At 56.2% G+C, this 26,699-nt stretch overlaps 1 protein-coding gene across 2 annotated transcripts in view; it reads left to right on the forward strand.

Annotated features, from left to right (window-relative positions):
• The window catches only part of MAPRE3 (microtubule associated protein RP/EB family member 3), a 49,933-nt gene extending 23,691 nt beyond the window's left edge, over positions 1-26,242 (forward strand). Inside the window, exons 2-7 of one of the 2 annotated variants that reach the window (XM_062209115.1) lie at positions 22,034-22,161; positions 22,587-22,732; positions 23,337-23,538; positions 24,695-24,849; positions 24,987-25,139; positions 25,364-26,242. In XM_062209115.1, coding sequence (XP_062065099.1) covers positions 22,041-22,161; positions 22,587-22,732; positions 23,337-23,538; positions 24,695-24,849; positions 24,987-25,139; positions 25,364-25,432 — 846 coding nt within the window. In that variant the 5' untranslated portion in view covers positions 22,034-22,040 and the 3' untranslated portion in view covers positions 25,433-26,242. The remainder of the gene's footprint in view (positions 1-22,033; positions 22,162-22,586; positions 22,733-23,336; positions 23,539-24,694; positions 24,850-24,986; positions 25,140-25,363) is intronic. The other variant, XM_062209114.1, reaches the window with a different exon arrangement.
• The last annotated feature ends 457 nt before the right edge of the window (positions 26,243-26,699 follow it).

The following is a 26,699-nucleotide window of genomic DNA, read 5'->3' on the forward strand; positions in this document are numbered from 1 at the left end:
AGGGATCAGGAGGGTGGGTGCCTCCTGCTGTTGTCCCTGGACACTGCAGGTGACCACGCTTCCGTGTCAGGCGTGACCCTTGCCTGCCCGTGAGTCTGCCACATTAAGGCCAGCAAGGGAGCCCAGTGTCTCCTTCCCGGCCTCATGGATTCTGATGTCTGCTGGACTTAGGGTAGGACGGCTCTCCCACTTCGTCCTACTGCGGTAGGCCCCATGGGCAGGTGAGAGTTTACGTCTGGCAGGAAAGCCAGGACTCTAATGGACGCCTTGAGAACCGTGCTGTCTGCAGCAAGGGCTGGGCTTCTCCCACAAGACAGAGACTCAGAGCATGGACACTAAGGAGGGCCTCTGGGAGCCCCCGGGGTTTGGGCTGAGCCCTCATCTTTGCGGGAGGGAGCTGTCCAACATTTCAGCGTACTTCTGCACCTGCTCACTTTGAAAGAAATGTAGTGATGATCAGGCAGTCTTGATTCTGTGCACTCGTTCTAAGGAAACTGACATGGGTCAGGATCTGGCCTCTCACGTCCTAGTTCTGATAACTTAATGATCAGCTCTTGAGGTCGCTGAGCCCTGAGAAAACTGACACGTTTACTTGTTCCGGCACATTCCTAAGTCAATGTAGAACAGCAAGGGGTATACTTCTCCCCTGTATCGTGGTGCCCTGAAAATCAGAAAGGTAATCAGGACTTTCTTTGTGAGCATGAAATCGGAGCAAATAGAATTGGGAGATGTGAAGCAATGATATGTCACCCACACCATGGTGAAGCTCAAGCGTGATGAACCCCCCACCACCACTCAATGTGTCACCGTCTGTCCTAGAGACTGGAATGCCGGTCCAAGTGCACAGGGCTAGAGACCAGAATGCTGGTTCCAAGTGCACGGGGTGCTACTCCTGTGGACATTGTTGAAATCACACAGGCACAGGTTTACTTTCCAAGCATGTTTTTTTTCCGTAACAACCAACACCTCTGTTAGAACTCCCGTCACAACAACTCCACATCGTGCCATGTCACAGTTTCCCAAGTGTGCAGCCTATTTTATGTGGACAACTTTTAAGTCCGTGCTGCCAGACATCAGGAGGACTCATGAGGCTCATTTATAATATCCCCAAGTCACTCTGTTTCTCCCTGTGGGTAATCCTGTGTGTAATACATGGATATTTGTTGATTTTCTGTAGGGGCTGGATACTAAATATTTTATACTATGCAGGCTGTATAGCCTCAGTCAAAACTATTCAGCTCTGTTGTTTGTAACACAAAAGCAGCTGAGATGGCCGGGAAGTGGACAGGTTGGCTGTGTTCTAGTAAAACTTTATTTCCAGAAAAGGGGGGCCCTGGCTCGTAAGCTTCCAATCCTTGCTTAATAATCACAACCACTAGCCGGCGCCGCAGCTCGCTAGGCTAATCCTCCGCCTTGCGGCGCCGGCACACTGGGTTCTAGTCCCGGTCAGGGCACCGATCCTATCCCAGTTGCCCCTCTTCCAGGCCAGCTCTCTGCTGTGGCCAGGGAGTGCAGTGGAGGATAGCCCAAGTGCTTGGGCCCTGCACCCCATGGGAGACCAGGAGAAGCACCTGGCTCCTGCCATCGGATCAGTGCGGTGCGCCGGCCGCAGCGTGCCTACCGCGGCGGCCATTGGAGGGTGAACCAACGGCAAAAGGAAGACCTTTCTCTCTGTCTCTCTCTCACTGTCCACTCTGCCTGTCAAAAAAAAATAATAATAATCACAACCACTAAAGAGACTCTTCCTGGGCCTTTCCTGCATTTGCTGCGGTCCTTTTTGATCCTAAATATTAATACAGCACCTAAGTGGTTTCCACTCTCCCCTAAAAAAACCGGAAATCCTTACAGAAATGGTTTGTTCAAGACTGAGGTGGGGAAGCTACAAGTTGAACCTGGATCAAAGTGGGGAACTTCTGGGAGAATGATGGGAAGGATGGGGTGTGTCAGAAGGACTACAAGAGCCTGCAGGGCTCCACTGCCGACGCTAGCACAACTTGGGCATTGAAAATATCATAGTCCTGTGTTATAACCCTTTGAATAAAATACGCTGGATTTATAGTGATCAAAATAAAGACAAAATAAATGGAAGAGGCAGGCAAGGTGCTCTTTAGTGATGGAGTCAGGAGGAAGCATGGTACTCAAACATACTGGAGGGCAAGTCAGAATGGGAGCTTTTCCAAACACGTGAGTGGTGTGTGTGTATGAGAGAGAGAGAGAGAGAGAGAGAGAGAGAGAGAGAGAGAACCTCCCCAGGAGACACTGCAGGGCCGACTCCATTTGGAGACCTCTGGTGTTTGAGCCACAGCAGACAATGGGAAGAGAGCAGAAGGAAACGTGTTAGAACAGCCTGCCCTGCTCGTGTGCCCGTCACCTCCTTCCTGCTGTGAGCCGTACCAATATTGAGGTCTTGCAGTCTGCTGAATCTTAAATGAGGAGCTCCTGCCTCCAGGGTCCATGAGCAGCGTAAGAGACAAAAGAGACTAGGCCGGCACCGCGGCTCACTTGGCTAATCCTCTGCCTGTGGCACCGGCATCCCGGGTTCTAGTCCTGGTCGGAGCGCCGGATTCTGTCCTGGTTGCTCCTCTTCCAGTCCAGCTCTCTGCTGTGGCCTGAGAAAGCAGTGGAGGATGGCCCACGTGCTTGGGCCCTGCACCCGCATGGGAGACCAGAAGGAAGCACCCAGCTCCTGGCTTCGGATCAGCACAGTAGCGGCCATTTGGGGGGTGAACCAACGGAAAGAAGACCTTTCTCTCTCTGTCTCTCTCTCTCACTGTCTAACTCTGCCTGTCAAAAAAGAGAGAAAGAGAGAGAGAGAAAGAGAGAGAGAGAGAAAGAAAGAGAGAAAGAAAAGAAGAGAAAAGAAAAGAAAGAAAGAAAGAAGTGAAGCAGCTGGGACACAGAGCGGTGCCCACATGGGATGCCAGTGTTGCAGGCAGTGACCTTACATGCTACGCCACAGCTCCGGCCCCGTTCAATCTGGTTCTTGACCCCACTGGAACATCCCCACAGGGCGTCCCCAGCTTGACACTTGCCCTGGTGGGGACCTCTCAGCTCCCTGGGGTGGCTCTGCTGCCCGTGACCAGCTCTGCAGGGAAGTTTTTCTCCAGTGGCCCAGCATCCCCTTTTCTGTAGACAGCGCGTTGGCTGCACTCTGACCCCGGTGGCCTGTGAATCATGAAAGGCATTCTCCGGGTCACGGTGAGTTTTTCTCCCATCTCTAAGCTAACTCCCCATTTCTGCCACAGCAGCAACCTGCATGGGAGCATCTCGCTGCGTTCACTGCCCACCCTCTCCTGAACACACCCCTGCTGGGAAGGTTACTCTGAAAGGTTGCTGCCCAGAGTGGTTGGGTATGGTGGGCGTGGGTTGACAAGCACGCAGGGGAGCGACGTTAGCGCCTTCCTCTGCCAGGAAGACTTCCCAGAGCGAGAGCTGCTTTCAGCCCAGCTCTGTGCTTACTGTGTTTGCTTGGGCAAAGTTACCTCAGTTCTCTGAGTTTCAGTTGCATTCTGCCAACCCTGAGGACATGACGTGAGCTGGGCACCGTGTTACCCAACAGGGATGCAGAACTGAATGCCAGCCTCACAAAGCTCCCAGTGAGAGGAAGAGATCCATGTGGAAATGCTGTCTGTTCTAGAAGCATGTCCCCTCCCCACAGTACTACGGAAGCACCTGTCCGGTCACCCTGACCTCACCAGGAAGGGGCTGGGGTCCAGGCAAACGTCCCAGAGGTGACACTTGACACGAATCTTGAGAGGAGGTGAGCATTTTCCAGGTGGCAGTCAGAGGTATGGAAGGAGAGGCATTTGTGACGAGGAACATTCCAGACACAGAGCTCTGAGGTGTGATTCAGCCTGCTGTGGCTCCTCAGACCTGGAACCCGGGGCAGGATGGGGGTGGTTGTAGGAGGTGAAGCTGGAGACAGGTGGGTGCCAGCCTTGGGGCGAGCACTAGAGGGCAGTGGGGCACTGTAATGATGGGCTCCCGAGAACCGGACGTGCAGCCTGCAAGGTGGCGCTAACGATGCCGTTGGCACAGCCAGGCTGCACGGCATCCAGAGGAGCAGACAAGAAAAGTGCTAGGGCCAGGCCCACAACCGCGGTCAGCCAGTGCGGTCAGGGCCACCTGTTGTCAGGCCCATCACAACGGCAGCTCACTTTGGGCACCTGTCAGTTTGAACCCTGATGTATTTTGCACACTTTGCTGCAAATCCTTCTGTCTTGTCAAATGTCTTCCATTTCTTTAAGACCCAAATGTGGAACCTCTGATGTACATCTTTTGAGTATGGATGTCAGCCTCTTACCGTAGCCTCTCACCGTGGTTCTGTCAGCTGGTGCTCACAGAAGTGGCAGAGTGTGAACTTGACCTTCAGAGAAGGAGCGCATTCAGGCGCAAGTCTGGCAGTGAGGTGGGCGGTCTCAGGGAGACCGACGCCCAGGGGTTGGGGTTGGAGAAGTCAGAGAAGAGACGGAGGGTGGGGAGTGGAATGACATCATGCACACAGGCCCCAAAAGTGTGGTGTTTATCCCACAGAACCTGGAGACAGAGAGGACCCCCAGAGGGTGCCATGGAGGTAGAGGGTTACACCAGTGTTTTGGCACAGTTGAAGGAAAAGAGACCGGAACCCAGGAATCTGTCCAGTCACAAAGTGAGGACGATGTCAGTGAGTGTGGGAGGGGCGAGGCGGGCGAGAAACGCAGTGGCTGGGTGACAGCTCGGCCAGGGCGGGAGTTCTACACCCACTTCCAGTGTGACCGTTCACGGGTCCTTGCAGAGTTGTTTAGCATTTCAACAGCTGATACAGATTTTTTTTTTTACAGGCAGAGTTAGACAGTGAGAGAGACAGAAAGAAAAGTCTTCCTTCTGTTGGTTCACTCCCCAAATGGCCGCTACGGCCGGCGCGCTGTGCCAGTCCAAAGCCAGGAGCCAGGTGCTTCCTCCTGGTCTCCCATGCAGGTGCAGGGCCCAAGGACCTGGGCCATCCTCCACTGCATTCCTGGGCCACAGCAGAGACCTGGACTGGAAGAGGAGCAACCAGGACTAGTACCCGGCGCCCCAACCGGGACTAGAACCCAGGGTGCCGGTGCTGCAGGTGGAGGATTAGCCAAGTGAGCCATGGTGCCAGCCTGATACAGATTTAAAATATTAATTAGTTCTAGCATTTTGCCATAAAATACTTAACCATTTCCACATTATCATTATCAATGTTTCTATTTAGATTCTGAGTATATTTCTCAGTATTTTTAAACAGCAGTTTGAAAGAAAAAGTTTGTTTTTCCAAACTACTTATCTTTCTACCAATTCTCAGTTGTTGGTTCTTTTATTTTACTTATTCACTTGAAGGCAGAGAGAGAGATCTTCCATCTGCTGCTTCACTCTCCAAATGCCAGCATCATCCAAGGCTGGGCCAGGCCAAAGCCAGGAGTCAAGAACTCAGTCCAGGTCTCCCATGGGGGCGGCGGGGACCCAAGTGCTTGAGCGACCCCTGCTGCCTCCAGAGTGCTCATGAGCAGGAAAACGGGATTGGGAGCAGAGCTGGGACTCGAACCCAGGCCCTCCGGTCCCAGATGCAGGTGGTGTCTCAACCACTGTACCAAATGCCTGCCACCGGCTGTTTTTAAACATGATTTCACAAGACATGAATGTTTTCAAGATTTAAAAATATTTATTTCTTTATTTAGAGCAGCCAGGAGGAAATGGAGTGGGAGGGGAAAAAAAACAAGAGAGAAAGGGGGAGAGAGAGAGAGAGAGAGAGGCACTCCCATACACGAGTTCACTCTCCAAATGCTTGCAACAGGTAGGGCTGGGCCAAGCTGATGCCAAGAGCTGGGAATTCAGTCCAAGTCATCCACATGGGTGCCAGGAGCCCAATTACCCGGGGTCATCCCCGCTGCCTCGTAGGGTCTGTTTTAGCAGGAAGCTGGAATCAGGAACCAGATCTGGTACCAAACCCATATACTCCAGTGTGGGCACGAGCACCTTACCAATTAGACTAAATACCTGCTGTGCACAAGGTCTTAAGTTTTAAGATGCACATACCAAATTTTCACTCAATTATATAGATGATTTTTTTTACAAGTAAGTGTGTGCATTTGTATTAGTGTTGTGCTTTATCCTGATCACAAAGCAATAAAAGAAATAATACCAAACACTCACGAGGTGAGTGCTGTGAGACAGATGATATGAAATGTTCTGGGGCTTGAAAGACCTGGTACTGCTCAGAGAGCTCACCGATGAGCAAGCGCACCAGGCCTGTGAGATAGCGGCAGGTGCAAGGCTGCGGGGCCCCCTGTCAGTCCCTCTTCTGTCAAAGCCAGCTGAGGCAGAGGAGGGAAGTAGAGAGAGGAGAAGAGGGAAAGATTGAAAAACGGGAAGGGAGGGGAGTGAGGAAGAGGTGCCTCACAAGAATGACTTACCTTGTTTCACTTAGTAACGTATGAAGTGCTCTCGGACAGGTTTAATTCCGCCAAGAAGCTTCTTTAGGAAAGAGCTAGAACTGAGGAGATTGGAAACAAGGCCCCGGGACCCAGCGGGGAGAGATGCGCCAAGGAGAGCTCAGAGTGACGCGCAGCCTCCCCGGCGGTGCTTGCGGAGAGCGCCCTCCAGTGGAGGTGGAGCTCCGTGCACCTGGGGCCCCTTTTAAAACCCCAGATCTAACTGGGAAGCACCCAGAGAGAAAGCACCAGAAGCTTGAACGTAGTTATCTCAGCAGCTGGCGTCAGGACCTCTCGCTGAGTGACCACAAGTTTCTGCCGTTACTTCTCTGTCCCCTTTGCCGCTTTAGAAATATTTTCACTGGGGGGCCAGCGTTGTGGCATAGCAGGCTAAGCCACTGCCTGTGATGCCGGCATCCTGTAGGGGCACTGGTTCATGTCCCAGCTCCTCCACCTCTGGTCCAGTTCCTTGCCGGTGGCCTGAGAAAGGCAGCAGTGGATGGTCCCTGCCACCCACATGGGTGCATGAAGCTCCTGGTTTCAGCCTGGCCCAGCCCTGGCCATTGTGGCCATTTGGGGAATGAACTAACAGATGGAGGATTTATCTCTCTCTGTCTCTACCTCCCCTTCTGTAACTCTGACTTTCAAAGTGAATAAATAAATACTTTTAAAAGAAAAAGAGACACTTTATTGGGATTTTTTCTTGTCATAAAAATAATACATATTCATTGTAGAAAATTTAGAAAATCGGGCGGCGCCACGGCTCACTTGGCTAATCCTCCGCCTGCGGCGCCGGCACCCCAGGTTCTAGTCCCAGTTGGGGCACCGGGTACTAGTCCTGGTTGCTCCTCTTCCAGTCCAGCTCTCTGCTGTGGCCCGGGAGTGCAGTGGAGGATGGCCCAGGTCCTTGGGCCCTGCACCTGCATGGGAGACCGGGAGGAAGCACCCAGCTCTTGGCTTTGGATTGGCGCAGTGCCGGCCGTAGCGGCCATTAGGGGAGTGAACCAACGGAAGGAAGACCTTTCTCTCTGTCTCTCTCTGTCTATAACTCTCTCTCTGTGTGTCTCTCTCTCTCACTGTCTAACTCTGCCTGTCAAAAAATAAGAAAATTTAGAAAATCTAGATTAACCTAGAGAAGAAAATAACACTCCCTATGACCCTCCGTCAGGCAGAACAATTATAGTTTTAGAATCTACTCTTGGTCATTCTTCTATGCCAGCATTTTTGTTTTGTAATATTTTCCCTCCCACGTAATATATTGTAAACGTCTTTCCACATCTTTATCAGTTGGGACAGTGTTTTGATGCCAGTAACAGTAAGCCCTGTTACAGTGGCTTGGTCCCTGAACAAATGATGGAGGGTATTTTGCTCAGGGTGGGAGCCTAGGAGCGCGAGGTCCGGTTGGTGGTCAGCCCAAGGGCATCGTCAAGGACGAAGCTGTTGTGTCGCGTCACGATCTCAGGTGCTCTTGGCTCTAAGGGGGCTGGAGAAGCAAGTGCCGCATTTCTCTGGCCTTCCTAGTGGAGATGGGCAGGGCCTCAGGGTGCTGGACGGGCGCTGAGTCAGTTGGCCATCGGTGCCAATGAGTCATTGCACGCCCGGTTGTTGCTGCTGTGTTGGACGACAGAGAGAAGGAGATTTCCATCTGCTGGGTTACTCCCCAGAATAGCTGCCATTGCTGGCGCTGGGAGAGGCCAAAGCCAGGAGCCTGGCAGCGCAGGCACTTGCGAGTTATTAGTAAGGGTCAGCACGCTTCCTGTGCTGGTTAGCCTCTTCTGTGCAGGGGTGCCGAGTACCTGTGCCCCTGAACCGTACACGTGATAGCCAGTAGGCGACCCTGTCTCACAGTGAGGCGCTCGGGCCTGCAGAGACACCGTCTCTGACCCAAGTCCAGATCATGAGAGGCGGAGCTGGCGTTGGGTTCCGTGGAGTGTTTCCCACCAGCTCTGTGGCTCCACGGGCCATGGTGCCCATCCACGCGGCTCCTTGTGCCTGCGTGTTCTTAGCAAATACACCAGAAGCCTTCCTGTTTGAGCAGTGCTTCCTGAATTCTCAGTCCGCCTACTTTGAGCAACATCTCGGGAAATCCTAAGTCCTTTTTCCTCTTAAGCTTCTCCTCCCCCCTCCCCACCCCCCATCTCCTAGAGGAAGATAGACAGGAATATCTTGGATACTGTGTAGCTTTGTCTTGGCTCCCTGGAAATGTGCATTTTACCTGTTATTACCAAACTTCCACTTTTTTTCTTCTCAAAACACGTTTCTCTGTAGCTCAGGTGTGACCATAGTACTTTGCTTTCTTTTAATAATTACCTTTGGTGAATCTTCCAAAACTCCATATAAGGACATTTTCTAGTACCTCATGCTTAGAATAAATTACGTGGAATATCAAGAATTTCATAAAAAAGAAAAAACAATGCCACCGGTATGTCCAGGGTCGGTACATTTATCTCTTCCATAGAAGGTGTAAAGGGCAAGAATTCAACGTCAGGATTTCCAGATGTTTCTTAGACCTGACCACACACATGATTTGTGGGCTCCTCAAACTCTACGGCCCGAAACAGGTCACAGAAGGGTAAATGCACACAAGGACTTCAGGAAAATAGAATTAAAAGAGAATATGAGGGAAGGCATGTGGCCTAGCAGCTGGGACGCCTGTTGGGACGTCCACGTCCCATATCTGAGTGCCTGAGCCCACTCGTGACGTCAGCCCCTGCTGGGGCAGACCTGGGGCCGGAGCAGGGATGACTTCAGCGATGGGGTTCTTGCTGCTGTGTGTGAGACCTGAGTTGCACTCCTGGCTCCCTGTATCGGCCTGACCCAGCCCCAGCCACTGCAGACACTGGGGACTAAGTAGAAAGCGGAAGCGCAGTCTCTCTCTCTCTCTCTCTCTGTCTCTCTGTCTCTCTCTGTCTCTCTCTGTCTCCCTCTCTCTGTCTCTCTCTCTCTCTCTGTCTCTCTCTCTCTCTCTCTCTGGCTCTCTCTCTCTCTGTCTCTCTCTGGCTCTCTCTCTCTCTCTCTGTCTCCCTCTCTCTCTCTCCCTCTCTCTGGCTCTCTCTCTCTGGCTCTCTCTCTCTGCCTCACAAGCAACAAAAGAAAAATGAAACAGAATGCACATTTTCCATGAACTTTTTGAAGACAATATGGGTAATAAACATGGAAATGTATTCTTTCTCACTAGTAATCAAAAAATATTTTAAACAACAAAAAAATTAACAACAGTAACACTCAGAGTCAGTTTGAAAATGAGCACTCATAAACTTCTGGAATAAAAATAAAAGGCATGGCCTTCTTTGGAAAACTTTAGGCCTTAAAACATATGTGATGCCTTTTACCCAGGAATCCCTTTCCCCGGGAAAATAGTAATATATTTAGACAAAAACTTAGTGTTCGAAGATTAGTTCCAGGACTATTTAAACATGAAAAACATCCAACAAATGGAGGATGATTTAATGACATCATGGAATACTATGCTCCATTAAAGGCACTATTTTTTTATTTTTTAAAGATTTATTTATTTATTTGTTTAAAAGGCAGCGCTATAGAGAGGAAGAGGCAGAGAGAGAGAGAGAGCTGTCTTCCATCCACTGGTTCACTCCCCAAATGACCACAACAGCTGGAGCTGAGCAGACCCAAAGCCAAGAGCTTCTTCCAGGTCTCCCACATAGATGCTGAGGCCCAAAGACTTGGGCCACCTTCTGCTTTCCCAGGCCACTGCAAAGAGCCAGATCGGAAGTGGAGCAGCTGGAACTCGAACCAGCTTCCATATGGAATGCCAGCACTGCAGGTGGTGGCTTTACCCGCTACACCATAGTGCTGGCCCCAAGGCGCTATTTCCTAAGCCCCTTCTTTGTTGGAGTATCACAGTGTAGCATTGGTGAGCACCTGAGCCGTACCCCACACTCAGGCCTCTTTTCTTGAAGTTTTCTCCGTCCTTCCAGCAGCTTGGCCGGGAACTGTGGGGTCATCCTTGATCCCCCTCTTCACATCCCACAGTACCCTGCAGAAATCCTGTAACTTTCACATTGGGTAGTATTTCCCCTGCTTTCCAGACTCCTTATAAAGCATGAAGTGGAAAGGCTTGGGGAGAAAAAAAAGCCGTCCTGTATTGTGCTTGTGGGGTTAAGGTTTGCATTCCTAATTCCAAGGCTGGTTTTTCTCCTGGAATGAAGTTATCTAACAGTCTCTTCCCTGAGCAGAAACCAGTGGACCAGATGGCCTCCCTGAGAGCATGACACCCAAAAGAGGGAGGGCAGACATTCCTCCACCTGTGTAACACGCCGAGGTCCCCAGGCGCAACACCCAGCTCTGGCTGGCTCCTCATTCCGATTTCCTGCTAAGACGGCAGTAATGGCTCAAGTCATTGGGTTCCTACCAATGTGAGTTCCCAGCTCCTGCTTCTGCCTGGCCCAGCCTCAGCCATTGCAGACATTTGGAGAGTGAATCGCAGATAGGCACTGGCTCCTCCCTCTCTCTAAGGTAAATAGTCCACTCCTTTTCTTTAAAAAAATGAATAAATAATAAAAAATAATAAAGATGGAGTGGTAGATTCCAAGGTGCTCCTGCAATGGACAGAATATGTGAGGGAGAAAGTAATGGGACTCATTGGTGGTAAGCCTACCGGCTGAGAAATGGTAGGTACTTTTTTTTTTTTTTTTGAAAGGCAAAGTTAGAGAACGAGAAATGGAGAGAGAGAGAGAGAGAGAGATCTCCCATCTGCTGGTTCACTCCTCAAATGGCCTCAAGAGCCAGGCTGGGGCCAGGCTGAAGGACTCGGGCCGTCCTCTGCTGTTTTCCCAGGTCATTAGCAGGGAGCTGGATCAGAAGTGGAGCAGCTGGGACTCAAACCGGCACCCATAAGGGATGCCAGTGCTCTAGGAGCTGCCTAACTCGCTGTGCCACAGCGGCAGCCCCTGGTATGTATTTCCAGATATTGTGCTGTATGAAGGACAATTTAATGTAAGATCCTAAGATCAAGTGTGCAGAAGCCTCCACTGGCTCAGCCGCCATGGCTGTTACACAGGGTGGGCATGGGCACTGGGCGTTCTCACCCCCATGAGTGCAGAGTTGGAACAGACCCCTGTAACAAAAGACAGATTAGCAAGAGGAAAAAAATACAACATGCAGTTTATCCATGCATGCCGTGTATATCATCGGAGAGAAGCCTCCGTGAACAAACTCCAGGCAGGGGCTTAGAACTCTGGTTCAGACAGCGTCTTCAACCAAGAGCAACAAATGTGCAGAAAGAGGAGGGAAACCGAGGGGCGGTGAGCACGTGGGAGCAGGTGCACCAGCTGATGACCACACCAGTGGAGTGGCTTTGTTTGCAGGCTCCCCTGCTGCTGCCTCTGGCTGGCCTGGTTAGAGCTGCCTCCGGCACAGGAGGATTCTGACCCATCTTGGGGCAAAAAAAAAAAAAAAAAAAGGACGAGAGAGTGTTTCCCTCCATTTGCTGCTTTTTAAGTGCCTGTAGCTCAAATGCAATTTTTGTGTCCAACAGGCATATTTTGAGGTGACATATCCATAAAATCGAGTCATAACATCAAAGGTTTCTCTGTGTCTCACATGTACAAAGGGATTTCACAAAGTTTGTGGGGAAATGGAATTTTTAAAAGTCTATTTTGGTGCAAAAAAAAAAAAAAACAGTTTTTGAAATCCATGCCGAGTTGCTCATCGTGTGCGTTTTCCTGAACTTTGTGGTCGAATGGTTTATGGTGATTTGGTAAGGCCAGAGAGCAGGTCACTGGGGGCTCGCTTACCTCACCGAGTCCTCTCGTGTTCAGATTCCCAAGGGACAGGTCTGCGCGTGGTTAGCAGTGTGTGGTGGTCACCGGAAAGCCGCCAGCCCCCTTCCTGCTGGAGCGAGGCCTCAGCTGCACGGTGTGAGGAATAACCGGGAGAGTTTTGGACGGCCTGCAGCTGCCACGAGGACCTACAGCCCCGACTCAGCCCTGTCCTGCAGAGTGAACTTTATTTTGGCAACACGGTAACTCCTCTGGAAACCGCAGGCCCTTGCTGAAAGCAAACAGGAGCTGGACTCGGTCGTAGGGCTTGCTGCATCTCTGGGACCCAACGGCAGGTCATCCCTGGGTCAAGCAGGAGCAGAAAGAAAGGAAACGTAGTGACCTTGAGGCTGTGTTCTCAGACTTGTGAAGAGCAGGAGGAGCCCCCGTAACTCTGGGGAGCAAGTCCAGGGATGTGTTGACTTTCCAGGCGAAGGCAAACAAATGTGGCCTATTTTGACCTGAAGGAATGTTCAGGAAGCAGAATGTGTGTCTACAGCTGTAAAGCCCAGGAGGTCCTGGAGATGAGAGTGTGTATGTCACTTCAGAATTTAGCTGGAAGAATCTGGATGTTCCCCACCCCCCAGTCACTCGCTCATCTGCATGACATGCTGCACACACACACACACACACACGGCCTTGATGACAAGCTCACGGTGTCCCTGGTCAGCATTCCCTTGGGCAAGCGATCTGGGGCTCCCCAGTTGTCTGAGGGTCTAGCCTCTGTCCTCACACTCCTACACAGTGACTCAGGCTTTCCTCATTCCTTAGTGCACCAGCTAATGACCACTCTCCCCGTGAGGTCTGGGAACTTCATTAACCAGGGCAGGTGGCCTCCTCCTTGAAACGGGCCCCTCCCTTGGCTGCCGAGACACCTGCCTTCCCTGTCCCCTTTCCTTGGAGTCCTCACCCGCCCATTCCTCGGAGAGTTAGTCATGGGTCTCGTGTTCACTTTGTGAAATAGGAGTAATAATAAACATGTTTGCCATGGCCCAAATGCCCGGCTTCCCCTCCTCTGCTTCCTGGCGGCCCGTCTTCTTCACCAGCCCAGAGCGGGCACCACCTTCCCCCAGAAGCCATTGAGCTGCCAGGCCCTACTCACGCCTTCCGCGCGCCAGGAGCGCTCCCTGTGTTCTGCTCTGTGGGATCCCTTTCTGTGTGTGAGTGGTCTGATTGCTTCAACCAAGCAAGGGCTCCTGAAAGACAGGAGCCGTGCATTAAAATGGTGCCGCACCCAGAGTGTCAGGTGGCAGAGAACGCTGATGAGGCAGAGTCCCAGTACTAGGACATTAGTTAGGGGTAGAGGAACAGTCCTGGGAGGACCCTCGGAGGGGATTCAATGGAGGGTGGCAAGTGGCAGAGCAAGCCATCCTGTATTAGAGCCGTCAAAGCCAAATCACTCTTCCCACCACCCAGTGTGGGATCTGCATTCTACCTTGCCACTGGTTGACCTTGAGCTTGGACAAATCTCTAGAGTCCTCGGCCTTCATTTCCTCCTATGCGACATGGAGATGATAACCGCGGCTTTGGGGCATGAATTCTGTGGGGATTTCCGACACCAGGCTAGAGCAGAGAGAAGCTACAGGAGCAGGCCGGCCTGCAGGTTCCTCCCCAGGGCATATGCCCTCTGAGGTGAGGGCTGCCCGTGTCCACGTGGGTTAGTCCTGCAGGGCGGGCAGGAAGGGCAGAGTGCTGGGGCAAGCTGAGAGGGGACAGCAAACACAGGACCTTACGGCGTGTGTGCAGGGGAGGGGTTAGAGGGGAGACGAGCGGTCTGCGAGGACCCTCGGGGTTGGATGGAGGATGGCAGGAATGATGAGAGCGGGGAAAGGCGGAGGCAGAAGCAATCGTGGGATCCATGCATCCCAGCGCTCTGGTCAGAGAGGCGTGAGAACGTGCCACTTGGCCCTAGGTGACAGCCAGACAGGCCGAAGAAACATAGTTCGAAAGGAGCATAAAAAGATGTGGCTTGTCTGGGCCACGAAGGAAACGTCGGGTGCACAGGGCTGCTGGAAACAGAAACATCCCTGCCCGGCTCTGTCCCCAGGGGGCCAGCAGCTCACCAGGCCTCTCGTGGGCTCCTCCTGAACCCTGCCCCGTGGAAGCCAGCAGCACCACTGCCACATGCGTGCCAGGAGGAGGCTTGGAAATCCCTCGCTGCTGCCGCTGCTGCGAGCGTGATCAGAGAGGGCCAGCGTCCTGCTCGCCTCCCCTCCCTTCCCGTAGACAGCAGCACCTGCTCACGGTCGGCAAGCCACGCTCCCCGAGCCCACCAGCCACGTCAAACCCTGCTCCCTGGTGTGCCCTCTCCCATTCATCCATTCGTTCACTCAGCAGCAAGGTCCTGAATGAACATCTGTTGCGTTCGGAAGCCCCAGCCAGAACTACTTTAGGAAAGAAATGGGGACATAGCTCCAAAAGCACCACGCAGCCTTCCTGCCCGAGGCCACGTCCACCAGAGGGCAGAGAACCCAAAGCCAAGCCTGTCCCTGGCCTCTCCCTACCCTGGACCCAGATCAGAGCAGGTGTGGGCAGTTGGTTCAAGGTGCAGGGTAAGACAGGCCAGTGACTCCACCTGTTGGTAAAATTGCTGAGGCCCAAGGCTGAGCCTTCGGTTCCCATAAACAGTGTCCCCATGGTCCTCACAGCAGCCCGTACTCAGTAATTCCATTCAGATTCCTCCAACAGGGGAACAGCCTGGAGCCCTTGAATCCCAGCCGGGGCTGCCATCAAACCTCTCTCGCCTCCAGAGTTCCCAGCTCTAGCCCTGGGCTGAGGGGAGCTCTCTGGGAGCCTCTAGACTCGAAAAGCGGGGGTTTGGGAACTTGAAGATACCCAGTGAAGAACCTTAGGGAAGGAAAAGGTTGCCTTTCTGTCTGCCACCTAGACACACCCTACTACAATGGATTAGTGTTAGCAAGGAGAGGGAGCTCTGATTCCGCCCATCTGGATTTCTGTTAGCCCTCGGGGTCCTGGTCAGAGAGGTCAGCCTAGCCAGAAGCCCCCTGGAGACTCCTGCCCAGGACACAGCTGTAGAGGGGTGGCCGCACTGCCCAGGCCAGCCCGGGGAAGCTTCAGCAAGGGTCCGCGGGATTGTTGGGTGGCACACATCCAGCCCCCGGTGGCTGGGACCTTAGCACGGCTCAGGGGAAAGTGTTGTGAGAACAGAATCCTGGAGAGGCCGCAGCCCCTACCTGACCCTGCACCCATACAGATTCCTGTCCAGAGCCTACCGGCAGGGTGCATGCTGACCCCACCACCCCTGGAACTATCCCACCTGCCCATGTGGACCTCCGACAGCTCCAGCTCTGAGCAGCCCGGCCTCTCTGTTAGCCAGGTCCCTGCTCAGCCCTTCCAGGAAGGTGATTGGCTTGGTGGTCAGGCCTTTGTGACCCGCCAGCCGGCTGCCCCAGCCCTCAGCGCCCTTCATCCCCGCCTGCACATGTTGCCTCCATGCCACCCCAGAACGACCTGGATGTGTGAGTCAAGGGGGCAGGGGTGGCAGCTTTGCTGATTTCCAAACAGGTGACTTCAGTCCCCCGGGCCTGGGCAAGAAGGGGTAGCCTGGTGACCATGGGCATAGCCCCATGTCTGGAGCAGGAAACTCTCTCCTCTGGCCCCACAGTGTCTGCTCCAGTTGTCCTGGCCGGTAGGATGGCACCTGCTCAGCAGATCTGTGAGAGTGTAGCACTGGGGAGGGCTGGCGGCCAGGCCCAGCTTCAGGAAGCCCAGAGGGGCATCCCCAGGCAGAAGGGGCAGAGACAAGCAGAGCCCTGCCGTCAGCCTCCCTTCTGGCCTGGGCCTGCTGTGGTCTCAGAGGACGGAGGCCGGCAGCGTGGCAGGTGCTCGCTTTTCAAACAAGTGCCCTTGGGTTCTCATCCTACACCCTGGGGTGCTGCTAACACTTGCCGGATACTTGCCGGGTGCCGGGCTCTGTGCTCAGCGCTTGGAATACGTGGCTCGCTTAATCCTCTAACAGCTATGAGGCAGGAATGGTTCTCGTCCCCATTTCACAGGACAAGAAACTGAGGCCTGAGCTAAGACACAGTAGGGCCAGGGCTTGACCCTTGGTGATCTCACAGGAAACCTGGTGTTCTGAAAGGCCTGCTTTCTGGAGCTGGCTGGAGGCACGTGGCTGCCTCCTGCCCCTGGAAGACCTGGAGGAGCTGCAGCGCCATGCTGGGCTGCAGGTGGAGGCGGGGGCGACTGGAACAGGGCTGAGCGTGGCCAGGAAAAGGCGGTGCTGGGGGGCTGGGGGACACGGAAGGCCTCTGAGTTGTTCCTGGGACCTGTTTGTGGAACAGAGCTTTCCACTGAAGATTGAAAGACAAGAAGCCCAAACTTATATTCAGGCTGCTGAGAGGGTTAGTAAGTTCTAGGATGTGAGATTGCCGAGTCGTGCAGGGGCGCTGGTTGCCTTTGCAAATCAGGAGCACAGGTGCCCAGATCGGGTGTCTGGGAAGGGACCAAACAGACTCCGGGAGATTCCGATCTGGTCCTGACGACCACTTTTCAAGGCCTCGGGCTGCAGAGAGCCGCCCCCCGCTCCTGGTGCCCATGGCCAGCGAATGCATCGTGAGCCTCATGCCCTGGTGGTACAGGACGCGATTGTGCCCCAAGTCAGGCAGGGCTGTCTCTCCTGACAGCCACCCCGTGCCAAAGATGAACAGGGACAGAGCCGGGAGGCGGGGCCGGGGAGCCTGCCCCTTCTCTCAGGCAGGCAGGAACCCGTGGTAACAAGTGCACGTCCTCAGGAGTTTTCTCAGTCTGTGTCTGTGCGGTGCTTAGAGGCAGCTGGGCAGGTGCTCCCCGCTCCTCCACCCCAGGAGCCTGTCTCCTTTGAGTGGGGGCCCGGGCCAGTGAACCGCCAGCTCAGAAGGCCGTCGGAGGTTGGACTCGCTGATGAGTTCAGCTTGTGACTCTGGGGGGTAGGGAGGCTGGTTTGGTTCAGTGCTCAGGCGTCGAACTGGCCTTAGAGGACACATGGAGGAGACGCTCTGCTCAACCCCCTGCCTGGCCCCCTAGCTTTTCATGGACCTGGACTTCCTCTCTGGGGTCTCCCTTCGCTAACTGGAGCCAGGGAAGGGCGGGGTGGGGGAGCATGTAATTCTCTGCTCAGGGCCTGGTGCCACCTGCTGGCCATGCTTAGTTCTGGCCTCCACAGCGTGCCGAGGAAGGCAGGTTTCCCTGCGAGGCTGTAGCCAGTATGGCGGAGAACCCCCTGCAGAGACACCTGGGTACCTTGGGGGAGTCGTCCAGAGCCAAAATGGTCCCCAGTGAGGCCAGAGAGTCACATCATCTAAAAGAACCTGAGCCACGCATGGCTGGGTCCGTGCCACCAACACGGGAGACCCAGATGGAGTGCCTTGGCTCCTGGCTTGCTTGAAGCCTGTTGCAAGCATTTGGGGAGTGAACGGCAGATGGCAGACCTGTGTGTATGTGTGTGTGTGTGTGTGTATCTGTCTGTCTGTCTGCCTTTCAAATAAATGCATTTTAAAAAGAGGACCCGAGCCAGTCCTGAGTGGAGACAAAGGCTGTGTTCCTAGCATCAGCTGCCCCCTTCCAGAGTCCCCCGGGGTGGCAGCACAATGGATTGCCAGGCCCTTAAAGGAGCCATTTTTTTTCCAACTCCCTTCTTACAGGCCCTTGGGCGATTTTAGATTCAGACTGATCTAGGTGTGGAAAAAGCCCTCCCGCCATCAGCCACTGACAGAACGGGGAAGTTCTGGCCATGCTGAGAAGACCTGGGCCTTTTCCAAAGAGCTCTATAGCTCTTGCAGACTCGTAGGGCCCTGATAACAAGGCCTATGGACCACGGAAGAAGATGGCTGACAGTGGCTCCCCAGGGAGGTGGCACTTGTGCCACTGCAACACAGGCAGTGAATCCCAGCTAAGCAGGTGCATCCGCTGTGGGCTGTGTGTGTGTGTGTGTGTGATACACTATATAGACATGCTTGCTTCACTCCTCCTGCCCAGGAGAAGACCTCTGCAATGCAGGGAGCGGCCTGGAGCCCCCGGAAGGCTGCCCTCAGGCTGGAAGACCCCCGAAGCTCACAAGCTTGCACGGGGACCATGGTTCTGCTTCACTTCAGTACTTAGCTCTTGAAGCTCATGTTCAACAGGACAAAATCCCCAAAGTGGTTCAGGCACTGCCAGGGCCAACTAAGACCATCCTGCACCCCCAGAACCACTCCGAGCAGCCCGACCCCCTGAGGCCCAGCAGTGTGGGAGCCAGAGCTGGCGCAGCATCACCGTCTCCCAGGGCCTCCTGGAGAAATGAGGCTCCAAGCCCATGGGCAGGGCCTCTGCAGGCGGCCTGCACCCCCGGCAGCCTGGGCACACATAACTCTGGCCGCTGGAGGCTTGCTCTGTGCCTGCTCCTCCTGACCGCCCGCCATGCTGCCTGTGCTCACCACTCAGGGGCGTTTGGCTGTGCCACCTTCATGTGTGTCTGTCTCCTGGATAAGATCACTGACTCCCAAGGACAGGGGCAAATCCTTTCCATGTCTCGCAGTCCATAAGTAAATGAATTCTCCTTGGAATAAGGGACTCTCCTGGACCCTACCTTTCTTTCTTTGTTTTTTTTTTTTTTAAGATTTATTTCTTTGAAAGTCAGAGTTACACAGAGAGAAGAGAGGCAGAGAGAGAGAGACAGAGAGAGGTCTTCCATCCAATGGTTCACTCCCCAATTGGCTGCAACGGCCAGAGCTGCGCCAATTTGAAGCCAGGAGCCAGGAGCCAGGAGCTTCTTCCAGGTCTCCCATGCAGGTGCAAGGGCCCAAGGATTTGAGTCATCTTCCACTGCTTTCCCAGGCCACAGCAGGGAGCTGGATGGGAAGAGGAGCAGCTGGGACTAGAACCGGCGCCCATATAGGATGCTGGCGCTTCAGGCCAGAGCGTTGACCCACTGCGCCACAGCGCCGGCCCCTGGACCCTACCTTTTTGCCTCTTTAGAAGCATCCTGTCCACTGGCCCTTGCCCACTCCCACTGCCGTTACCTGGGGTGAGTCCCTGGAGGCAGATAACACCCCCAACCCCAGTCCCTGCCAGCGCATGCCACCCACGTGGCGAGGCAATCCGTCTGGAACCCAACAGTGGGGGCCTTGGTGGCGGCCATGGGAGAGCTTACGGTCAGGGGGAAGGGACAGCGACAAACAACTTCCAGACAATGTTGCTGAATGTCGCTGAATGGGCTCCTGGTGCTGTGGAGACAGAGGCAGGGCAGGTTCAGAGAAGGGTCCTGGAGCTGACGCCCAAGCTGAGTCCTACAAGCCCATCGGGGGTGGGGACCCCAGGGCCACAAGGCGATGAAGGACAGAGAGAGGACACAGAGAGAGGAGGGGTCACTCAGCTGCTCACCAGGGTTCCTGACTCCCTTGCAGAGGCGGGTCTGGACTCCCTGCTCCTGCCTGACCAGGGGCAAGCACTTAAACAGGTTCGGGGGTAAGGGGAGACGCGCGTGCAGGCAGAATTACCCTGGGAAATCTCTGGAACTGCCAGTCCCGAGTCCTTAAAGGCTGTCCAGCCAACCATGTTTGTTTCTCTTGGCGTTGGGGCCCTGTCTGGCTCCCTTTCCCTGAGCAGGGAAGGACAGGGTTTATTTTTAAAAGCAGGAAGGACTAGGAATAAATATGAGGGTTTTCTCTCATGATTTTTCTTCCAAAAGTTCATGTAATTTCTGTGTGCAAATAATGAGGTTCTGTGACGAATGCCTGGGGGCGGGCTGGGGGCAGATGCTAAGCAGTGATTCACAAACTGGGATGTGCTTCTGGGCACCGTGGTCAGAGGAGGTTCTGATTCAGGAGGTCTGGGGCTTTCCTAACAAGCTGATGCCCTGGGAGCCGCAGTGTTGCTGGTCCGGGGAGCACGGTGGTCGAGACCCCTGGAGCAGAGAATGAATGAAGTTGGGGTGGGACTTCATTCTCACTGCCTGTGGCCCCTGGCCAAGGGAGCAGAGTGGGAACTGAGGCTGGAGCTAAGGCTGGGTCTGTTTGGGAGAGGGGAGGTGCCCGGGAGGGGCCACCGTGTCACAGCAGATGCCTCCAGGGGATAGGGAAGTGGACTGGTGCCGTCTTCCTTCCCAGGGACACTTTGCGTATTTTTTTTTTTTGAGATTATTTTTATGTATTTAAAAGGCAGAGTTACAGAGAGAGAGGGAGAGACAGAGAGAAAGAACTCTTCCATCCCCTGGTTCTCTCCCCAAATGGTTGTATCAGCCCCCAGCTGGGCCAGGCCAAAGCCAGGAGCTTAAAACTCCATCCGGGTCTCCCACATGGGTGGCGGGGGTCCAAGCACTTGGGCCATCTTCTGCTGCTTTCCCAGGTGCATTAGCAGGGAGCTGGATTGGAAACAGAGCTTCTGGGACTGGAACCGATGCACTGATGTGGGGGGAGTGCTGGCATTGCGGGCAGCAGCTTAGCTCGCTGCGACCACGGCCCCCTCCCTGCGTGTCAAGCCTGGAGTGAAATTCTTTACTTGGGAAGCAGGCACTCACACAGCTCTCAGAACATACAGTTCTTTTGTCCATCTTCTGTCTCTCCATATCTGACACAAACCTAGTTACAAGAAATATCTCCCTCGTCGCTACCCCAGTTAGTGATCAACAGCGGCTGACCTTGGCCTCTGTAGGGCTAGGTGTGTAGTGAGCAGGCACTCACGCATGCTGGCCAGAGGGGGGTGGCCCTGCCCAGCTCCAGCCATTGGTGGTGGCGCAGGTTCATGGGCCCAGAGTGGCCAGGAGCAGCCAAATTGTTTGTGTGAGACGTCCCAACCTTAAACTATTGGCCCCTAATTCAAAACTGTTTCCAACACCGTGAATGCTAAACCATTCAAGTCTGCGAGGCCAATCCGGCCAGGGGGTGCCTGGTTTAAGACTGCTGGCTGAAAGGGCTGGGAGCTGGGGGCGGAGGGCTGGAGGCTGGGAGGCCTTCGGAGGCCCTTGCCTGCCTGGGCTGGGGAGAGAGGTGTAAGAACCGAGGTGGGGGACGCAGGGGCACACTGGGGACATGGGGCTGCAGGCCTCGTGGAAGGGGCGGATGTGAGCAGGATGGTCGGCTGGCCGGGGGACCCCTCAGGCTCCTGGCCTGGGTGAAGTTCATGGGGATGCGTACCGGAGCAGAAGCTCGCTTTACAGGAAGATTCAGGACGAGCGGGATTTAGGTGCCTCTGGGCCACAGTAACTTGGGAGTCTGAAGCGAGAGGCAGCAGGTAGAGGGCCCTCTGCAACACAGGTCTGCCCCTGTCGCCGTCTCCCTGGGATCCTCACTGGCTTCCCCGCGTCTAAATAGAAAGTCCAGACTCCCCCTCGTGGTAAACAAAGACTCGCGGGCGGTCCGTGCCAACCGCCTTGCGCCATGCCCCGCTCAACACCCCTCTCCCCCAAGCCTGCACAGCAACCAGGCATGCTGGGAGTAAGCCCTGCTTTGTCCCTTCTGTCCTCGCGCCGGGACCGCCCTTCCACCCCAGCCCTTTGTGCGTCTGGAAAATTCCTGCTCCAGGCTCCAGTGCCCCTGCCCTGCCAAGCAGAGGAGACCGCGCCCTCCCCTGTGCCACTTGAACTTGGGTGCACTTCTGGGACCGCCCAGAGGGTGTCCTCCTGTTGCGGCTTCCGCGATTCACTTTGCGCCCCCAGCTCCTGGCACTCATCTTGCAGCCCGGTGGGGGGGGGGGGCACCTGTTAAGTGTGTGAGGGGCAGTGAAATGCGCCTTCTTTGCAGGGGGAGCTGCAGGTGCACGGTGGTCTTTAGGGACCCCGTTCCCCCGGGGGCTGCCCGCGGCCCCCCCAGGGCTGACCCCACCACGTCTGTCGTCTCTTTGCAGCTGGGGTATGGCCGTCAATGTGTACTCCACATCCGTGACCAGTGAGAATCTGAGTCGCCATGACATGCTTGCGTGGGTCAACGACTCCCTGCACCTCAACTACACCAAGATCGAGCAGCTCTGTTCAGGTGGGAGGCTGGGGTGGGAGGGAAAGGAAGGGCACAGCGTGGAGCCACAAGGTCGTAGCACGAGGTCCTGCCCCCCCCCCACCCTGCCACCCGGGGTCAGAGCTCAGCCTCCCTGCCGGTGGTCTCCACGGCTCGCTCCCATCTGTGAGACGTTGATAACAGCACCTGTCTAGCTAAGGTTCCTGTGGGGATTAAACTGCATACGTGCTGCTGTGTTAGGTGTGCTGCAGGCACATGACGGGCATCCAGAAGCAGCCATGCTTTTATTCTTGGATAATTCTTTTATCCTTGGGGATTCCAGCCGTGTCGATCCTGAAGGGAGGGCTGGCCCCAGCCTCAAGACAGGGAGAGAGGAGACCGGGGTTGGGGCTTGGGCAAGTGAAAGGCCCTGCTGAGGCCTGGCAGTGAGCCGTGCCCCTCCACAGGGGCGGCCTACTGCCAGTTCATGGACATGCTCTTCCCGGGCTGTGTGCACCTGAGGAAGGTGAAGTTCCAGGCCAAGCTAGAACACGAGTACATCCACAACTTCAAGGTGCTGCAGGCGGCCTTCAAGAAGATGGGTGTCGACAAAGTAGGTGCTGCGCCCCCGGGGGCCCTCGGGAGCTGTGTGACCCGGGGAGAAGATGGCCCGCCAGCCAGGCCGTCGGTGGGGTCATCCTGGCGCTCACACCTCTCTTCCCCCGAGTCTGCAGGGGGAGCATCCCCCAGCCCGAGGCCCAGCGGAAAGCCCCGCAACACGTGACGGTCCACGATGACAACCCTCCTTTCCCCGCCCCCTCCTCTCTGGCCCCTACCCAGCGCAGACCCTGAGCCTCTGTGTACTGTGCCTATTAAGTTGCATTTCTCTGTAGGTCCCGAGAAAAGTCTCTTTGCTCTTCTGCCTCGATGGCCCCAGAGCTGTGGGTCCCGAGCCCCCAGCCCACAAGCAGCAGCCGCAGAACCCAGGGACGCTCCCACACCCTCCTTCCTGTGCCTGTGGGAGAGGGTGTGCGGCTCCCAGGCCAGGCCTGCCCGCCTGCCCGTCTGCTCCAGTGCCATGGGCGGGGGGCAGGTGGCGGAGCTAGAAGATGCTGCGGCCCAGGGGCTGGCTCTCTGCGGGGCAGCGGCCTTCTCACACCGGGAGGCGGCCGTGCGGCAGCAGGGGCTAACGCGCTCTGTTATGTGGTCTATTTCAGATCATTCCTGTAGAGAAATTAGTGAAAGGAAAATTCCAAGATAATTTTGAGTTTATTCAGTGGTTTAAGAAATTCTTTGATGCAAACTATGATGGAAAGGATTACAACCCTCTGCTGGCGCGGCAGGGCCAGGACGTAGCGCCACCTCCTAACCCAGGTGATCAGATCTTCAACAAATCCAAGAAACTCATTGGCACAGCAGGTAACGTGCCCGAGCCGGGGGAGGGAGTGTGGGGGGCCGGGCCGGCGGGGCTCCACAGCCAGGAGCACCGGCCTGGCCCCGCCAGCCTGGAGGAGACTGTTATCACGGAGTTCAGATGGCGCCGCCTGCTCCCCACGTAGACCAGGGGGAGTCACCGTAGAGGGCAGGAGGGCTCCAGAAACCGCTCTGAGGGAAGAGCCACCAGCACCAGCCACGGCAGCAGCTGGTGGGAGGGAGCCCTGGGTAGGGGCTCACTTGTTGCCGCAAGACGATGGCACCCGAGGTGGCATGGTTTGTCTGCTCGGGGCCCGCCCAAGCCAAGGGCCTGAGGCCAGCACCGCTGCCCACTGGATGCCAGGGGCACGGGTGTGGGAACTTGTTTGTGTCTTCCCCATTCCAAAAGCCCAGAGCCCTAAGTCCTCAGGAGATGAGTCCCACCAAATGGGCTTTGTCCGGGTCCTAGAGAGGCAGGGAGAGAAGCAGTGGAGCCTGCTGGTGGGGGGACAGCAGGACTGCAGAGGGAGAGGCAGAGGAGCAGCCCCAGCCCGCGCCTGAGCCCGTCATAGCAGGGCCACCTCCTCCGTTCGCGCCGCCACTCCCCCTGCTTGCTTTGCATTAGAAGCAGCCTCTGCCGCTGGGCAGGGGCCTTGGCTAGACAGCAAGTAGCCACCGCATGCCCCGCATGCCGGCCGGCTGCGCTGGGGTGCAGTGGGCTCCCTGGGTCCCGGCCAGCAGAGGGCCGGAGGGGCGGGGCCTGGGTAGCCTCCAGTGGGGTGGCTCTGGGCTGGGGCTTGTCAGGAGTCCCCTGTGCCAGCTACTGCTCCTCCCATTCCAGCTGTCAGTACAGGAGGCCCCTGCACCCTTCCAGCCCCACCCACCTCTCCAGATCTGCCTGCCCCGTGTAGCTCATGTCCCCACCCTCCCACCTCGCCCCTTACTACCCAGTAGGCCCTGCGCTCCCAGGCTTGCTAGAGGGCTGCCCCGCTGCTGTAGTGTCACGTGTGGCCGAGGCTCCAGGCCTAGATGTAGATGCCCTGGGGGGGTGGGGGTGCCTGCCTGTCGCATGGGCCTGCCCCCGCCGTCCTCCACCGGGGCTTTCTCGGACGTGGGAGCCGTGGGCTCACGTGGCCTCACCCGCCTCCTCTCCTCCGGGCAGTTCCACAGAGGACATCTCCCACAGGCCCCAAAAACATGCAGACCTCCGGCCGGCTGAGCAACGTGGCCCCACCCTGCATCCTCCGCAAGAACCCGCCAGCGGCCCGGAATGGCGGCCACGAGACCGACGCGCAGATTCTCGAGCTCAACCAACAGGTGGGCGGGACGGGTGCGGTGAGAGACAAGCGAGCTGCCCCTGCCGGGCCAGAGGAGGGCGGGCCGGGCCGCGGGGCGAGGGGAGTGGGCGGCCCGAGGCAGGGGCCTCTGGCTGAACGTCCCCTCTGCCCAAGCAGCTCTTGGACTTGAAGCTGACGGTGGATGGGCTGGAGAAGGAGCGCGACTTCTACTTCAGCAAACTGCGTGACATTGAGCTCATCTGCCAGGAGCACGAGAGTGAGAACAGCCCGGTCATCTCCGGCATCATCGGCATTCTCTATGCCACAGAGGTGAGCTCACCCCACCTGCCGGCCCCTGGCCGCGCCCCCGCTCTGGCCTGCTCCTGAGCGCTGAGGAGCGGGCTGAAGCCCCCAGCCCTGGGCCACGCGGAGCCACCAGCAGGGAGCGCAGCGCCAGAACTCCAGGCCCCTAGCCCCTGAGCGCCCCCCCACCCCCACCCCCGCAGCCTGGCCTGCCCTGCTCACCACCGCCCTGTCCCTTCCCGCCCTTCCAGGAAGGATTTGCACCCCCTGAGGACGACGAGATCGAGGAACACCAACAGGAAGACCAGGACGAGTACTGAGGGCGGCTGCAGCCCTGGCTGACTGCACGGCTTCCCGTGCCTCCCCTCCCCGCCCCCGTCCCCACATTATAACCCTTTCCTTACAGCCAGCGGCCGGCCTGGTGCTTTGTGTCAGTGCCGCAGCAGTGGGGAGCCGGGCTAGCGAGGCGTGCGGGTGGGGGGCAGGTGAGCAGGCAGAGGCCCAGTGGGCGGGACCCCTGCCCACTGCCCACCCCTATTTATTTCCGTTGTCTCCATACTGTGCTGGCCAACACTCCCCAGGGTGCTGCTGCCACCCGCCCAGCCAGCCCCCTGCTCCCCGACAGCCAGCAGCTGTATATTTGACAAAGTCATTGGTATATTTTTACTTACTGGATTTTCCTTGCACTTTACCTGTTCTTTTCCAGGGCTGATAGCGTGGGCGCAGGGGCAGTGTGCCTGGCTTGGCTTCCCTTCCCCACGGTGGAGGCTGGGGCAGGACTCGCCGATTATTTATTTTGTCTTTTGACTCCCCCCGCAGTTGCAGGGGAATGCTGACGTCAGGAGAGGGAGGGGGGGCCGAAGGAGGCAGTGCTGGGGGCCTGGGGGCCAAGGAGAGGGAGGGGCGCATGCGAGGGATGGAAATGACCCCCTGGCACCGGCTCCCCCGCCCCGCCCCCACCCCAGCCCCTGCCCCCAGCATTGCCCCGAGGCCCCGCCGCCCCCTCCTGCAGCCTGGCTCACACCACACAGACTGTCTGGACCCTCCTGTGCGTCTGCCTCCCCATCCCACCCCACCCCTCCCCGGGCACCAGCCAGCATACGCGTTCACTTTTATTTAAATAAACTTGTGTGGTAAAAGTCCATGCCGTGCCTCCCTCCTCTGAGCCACAGCCTGGGTCTCAGGGCTTGGCACTACCCGTGCACCCCCCCCCCCCGCCAAGGTGGCCGCACAGCGCAGCCTGCCGGCCATCAGAAACCAGCACTGGCATTGCGCTCACAGCCTCGCTGTGGCTGGGTCTCCCTCCTGGCACTGGTCAAGTCTGGAAGGGAAGCCATGGGGCCCCCAACCCCTGTCTCTGAGGAGGGACAAAGCCTAGGGCTGCAGCTGTGATGGTGACCAGTCCGTTGGGGCGGCGAGGTAACCTGGCCAACAGGTGCCTTGTCTCAGCCGCCCTTGGGGACAACTGCACGTTGTCCCACCCCTTGTCAAAGCTCACCTGTCTCTCAGCAGTGCTACAGCTGAGGACGAGGGCCCCTGTGGTGGAGAGAGCAGGCAGGGTTACAAAGAGCAGGCAGCGCTACCTGC

The sequence above is a fragment of the Lepus europaeus genome, chromosome 13, assembly GCF_033115175.1.
Source record: "Lepus europaeus isolate LE1 chromosome 13, mLepTim1.pri, whole genome shotgun sequence".
Classification (NCBI taxonomy): domain Eukaryota; kingdom Metazoa; phylum Chordata; class Mammalia; order Lagomorpha; family Leporidae; genus Lepus; species Lepus europaeus.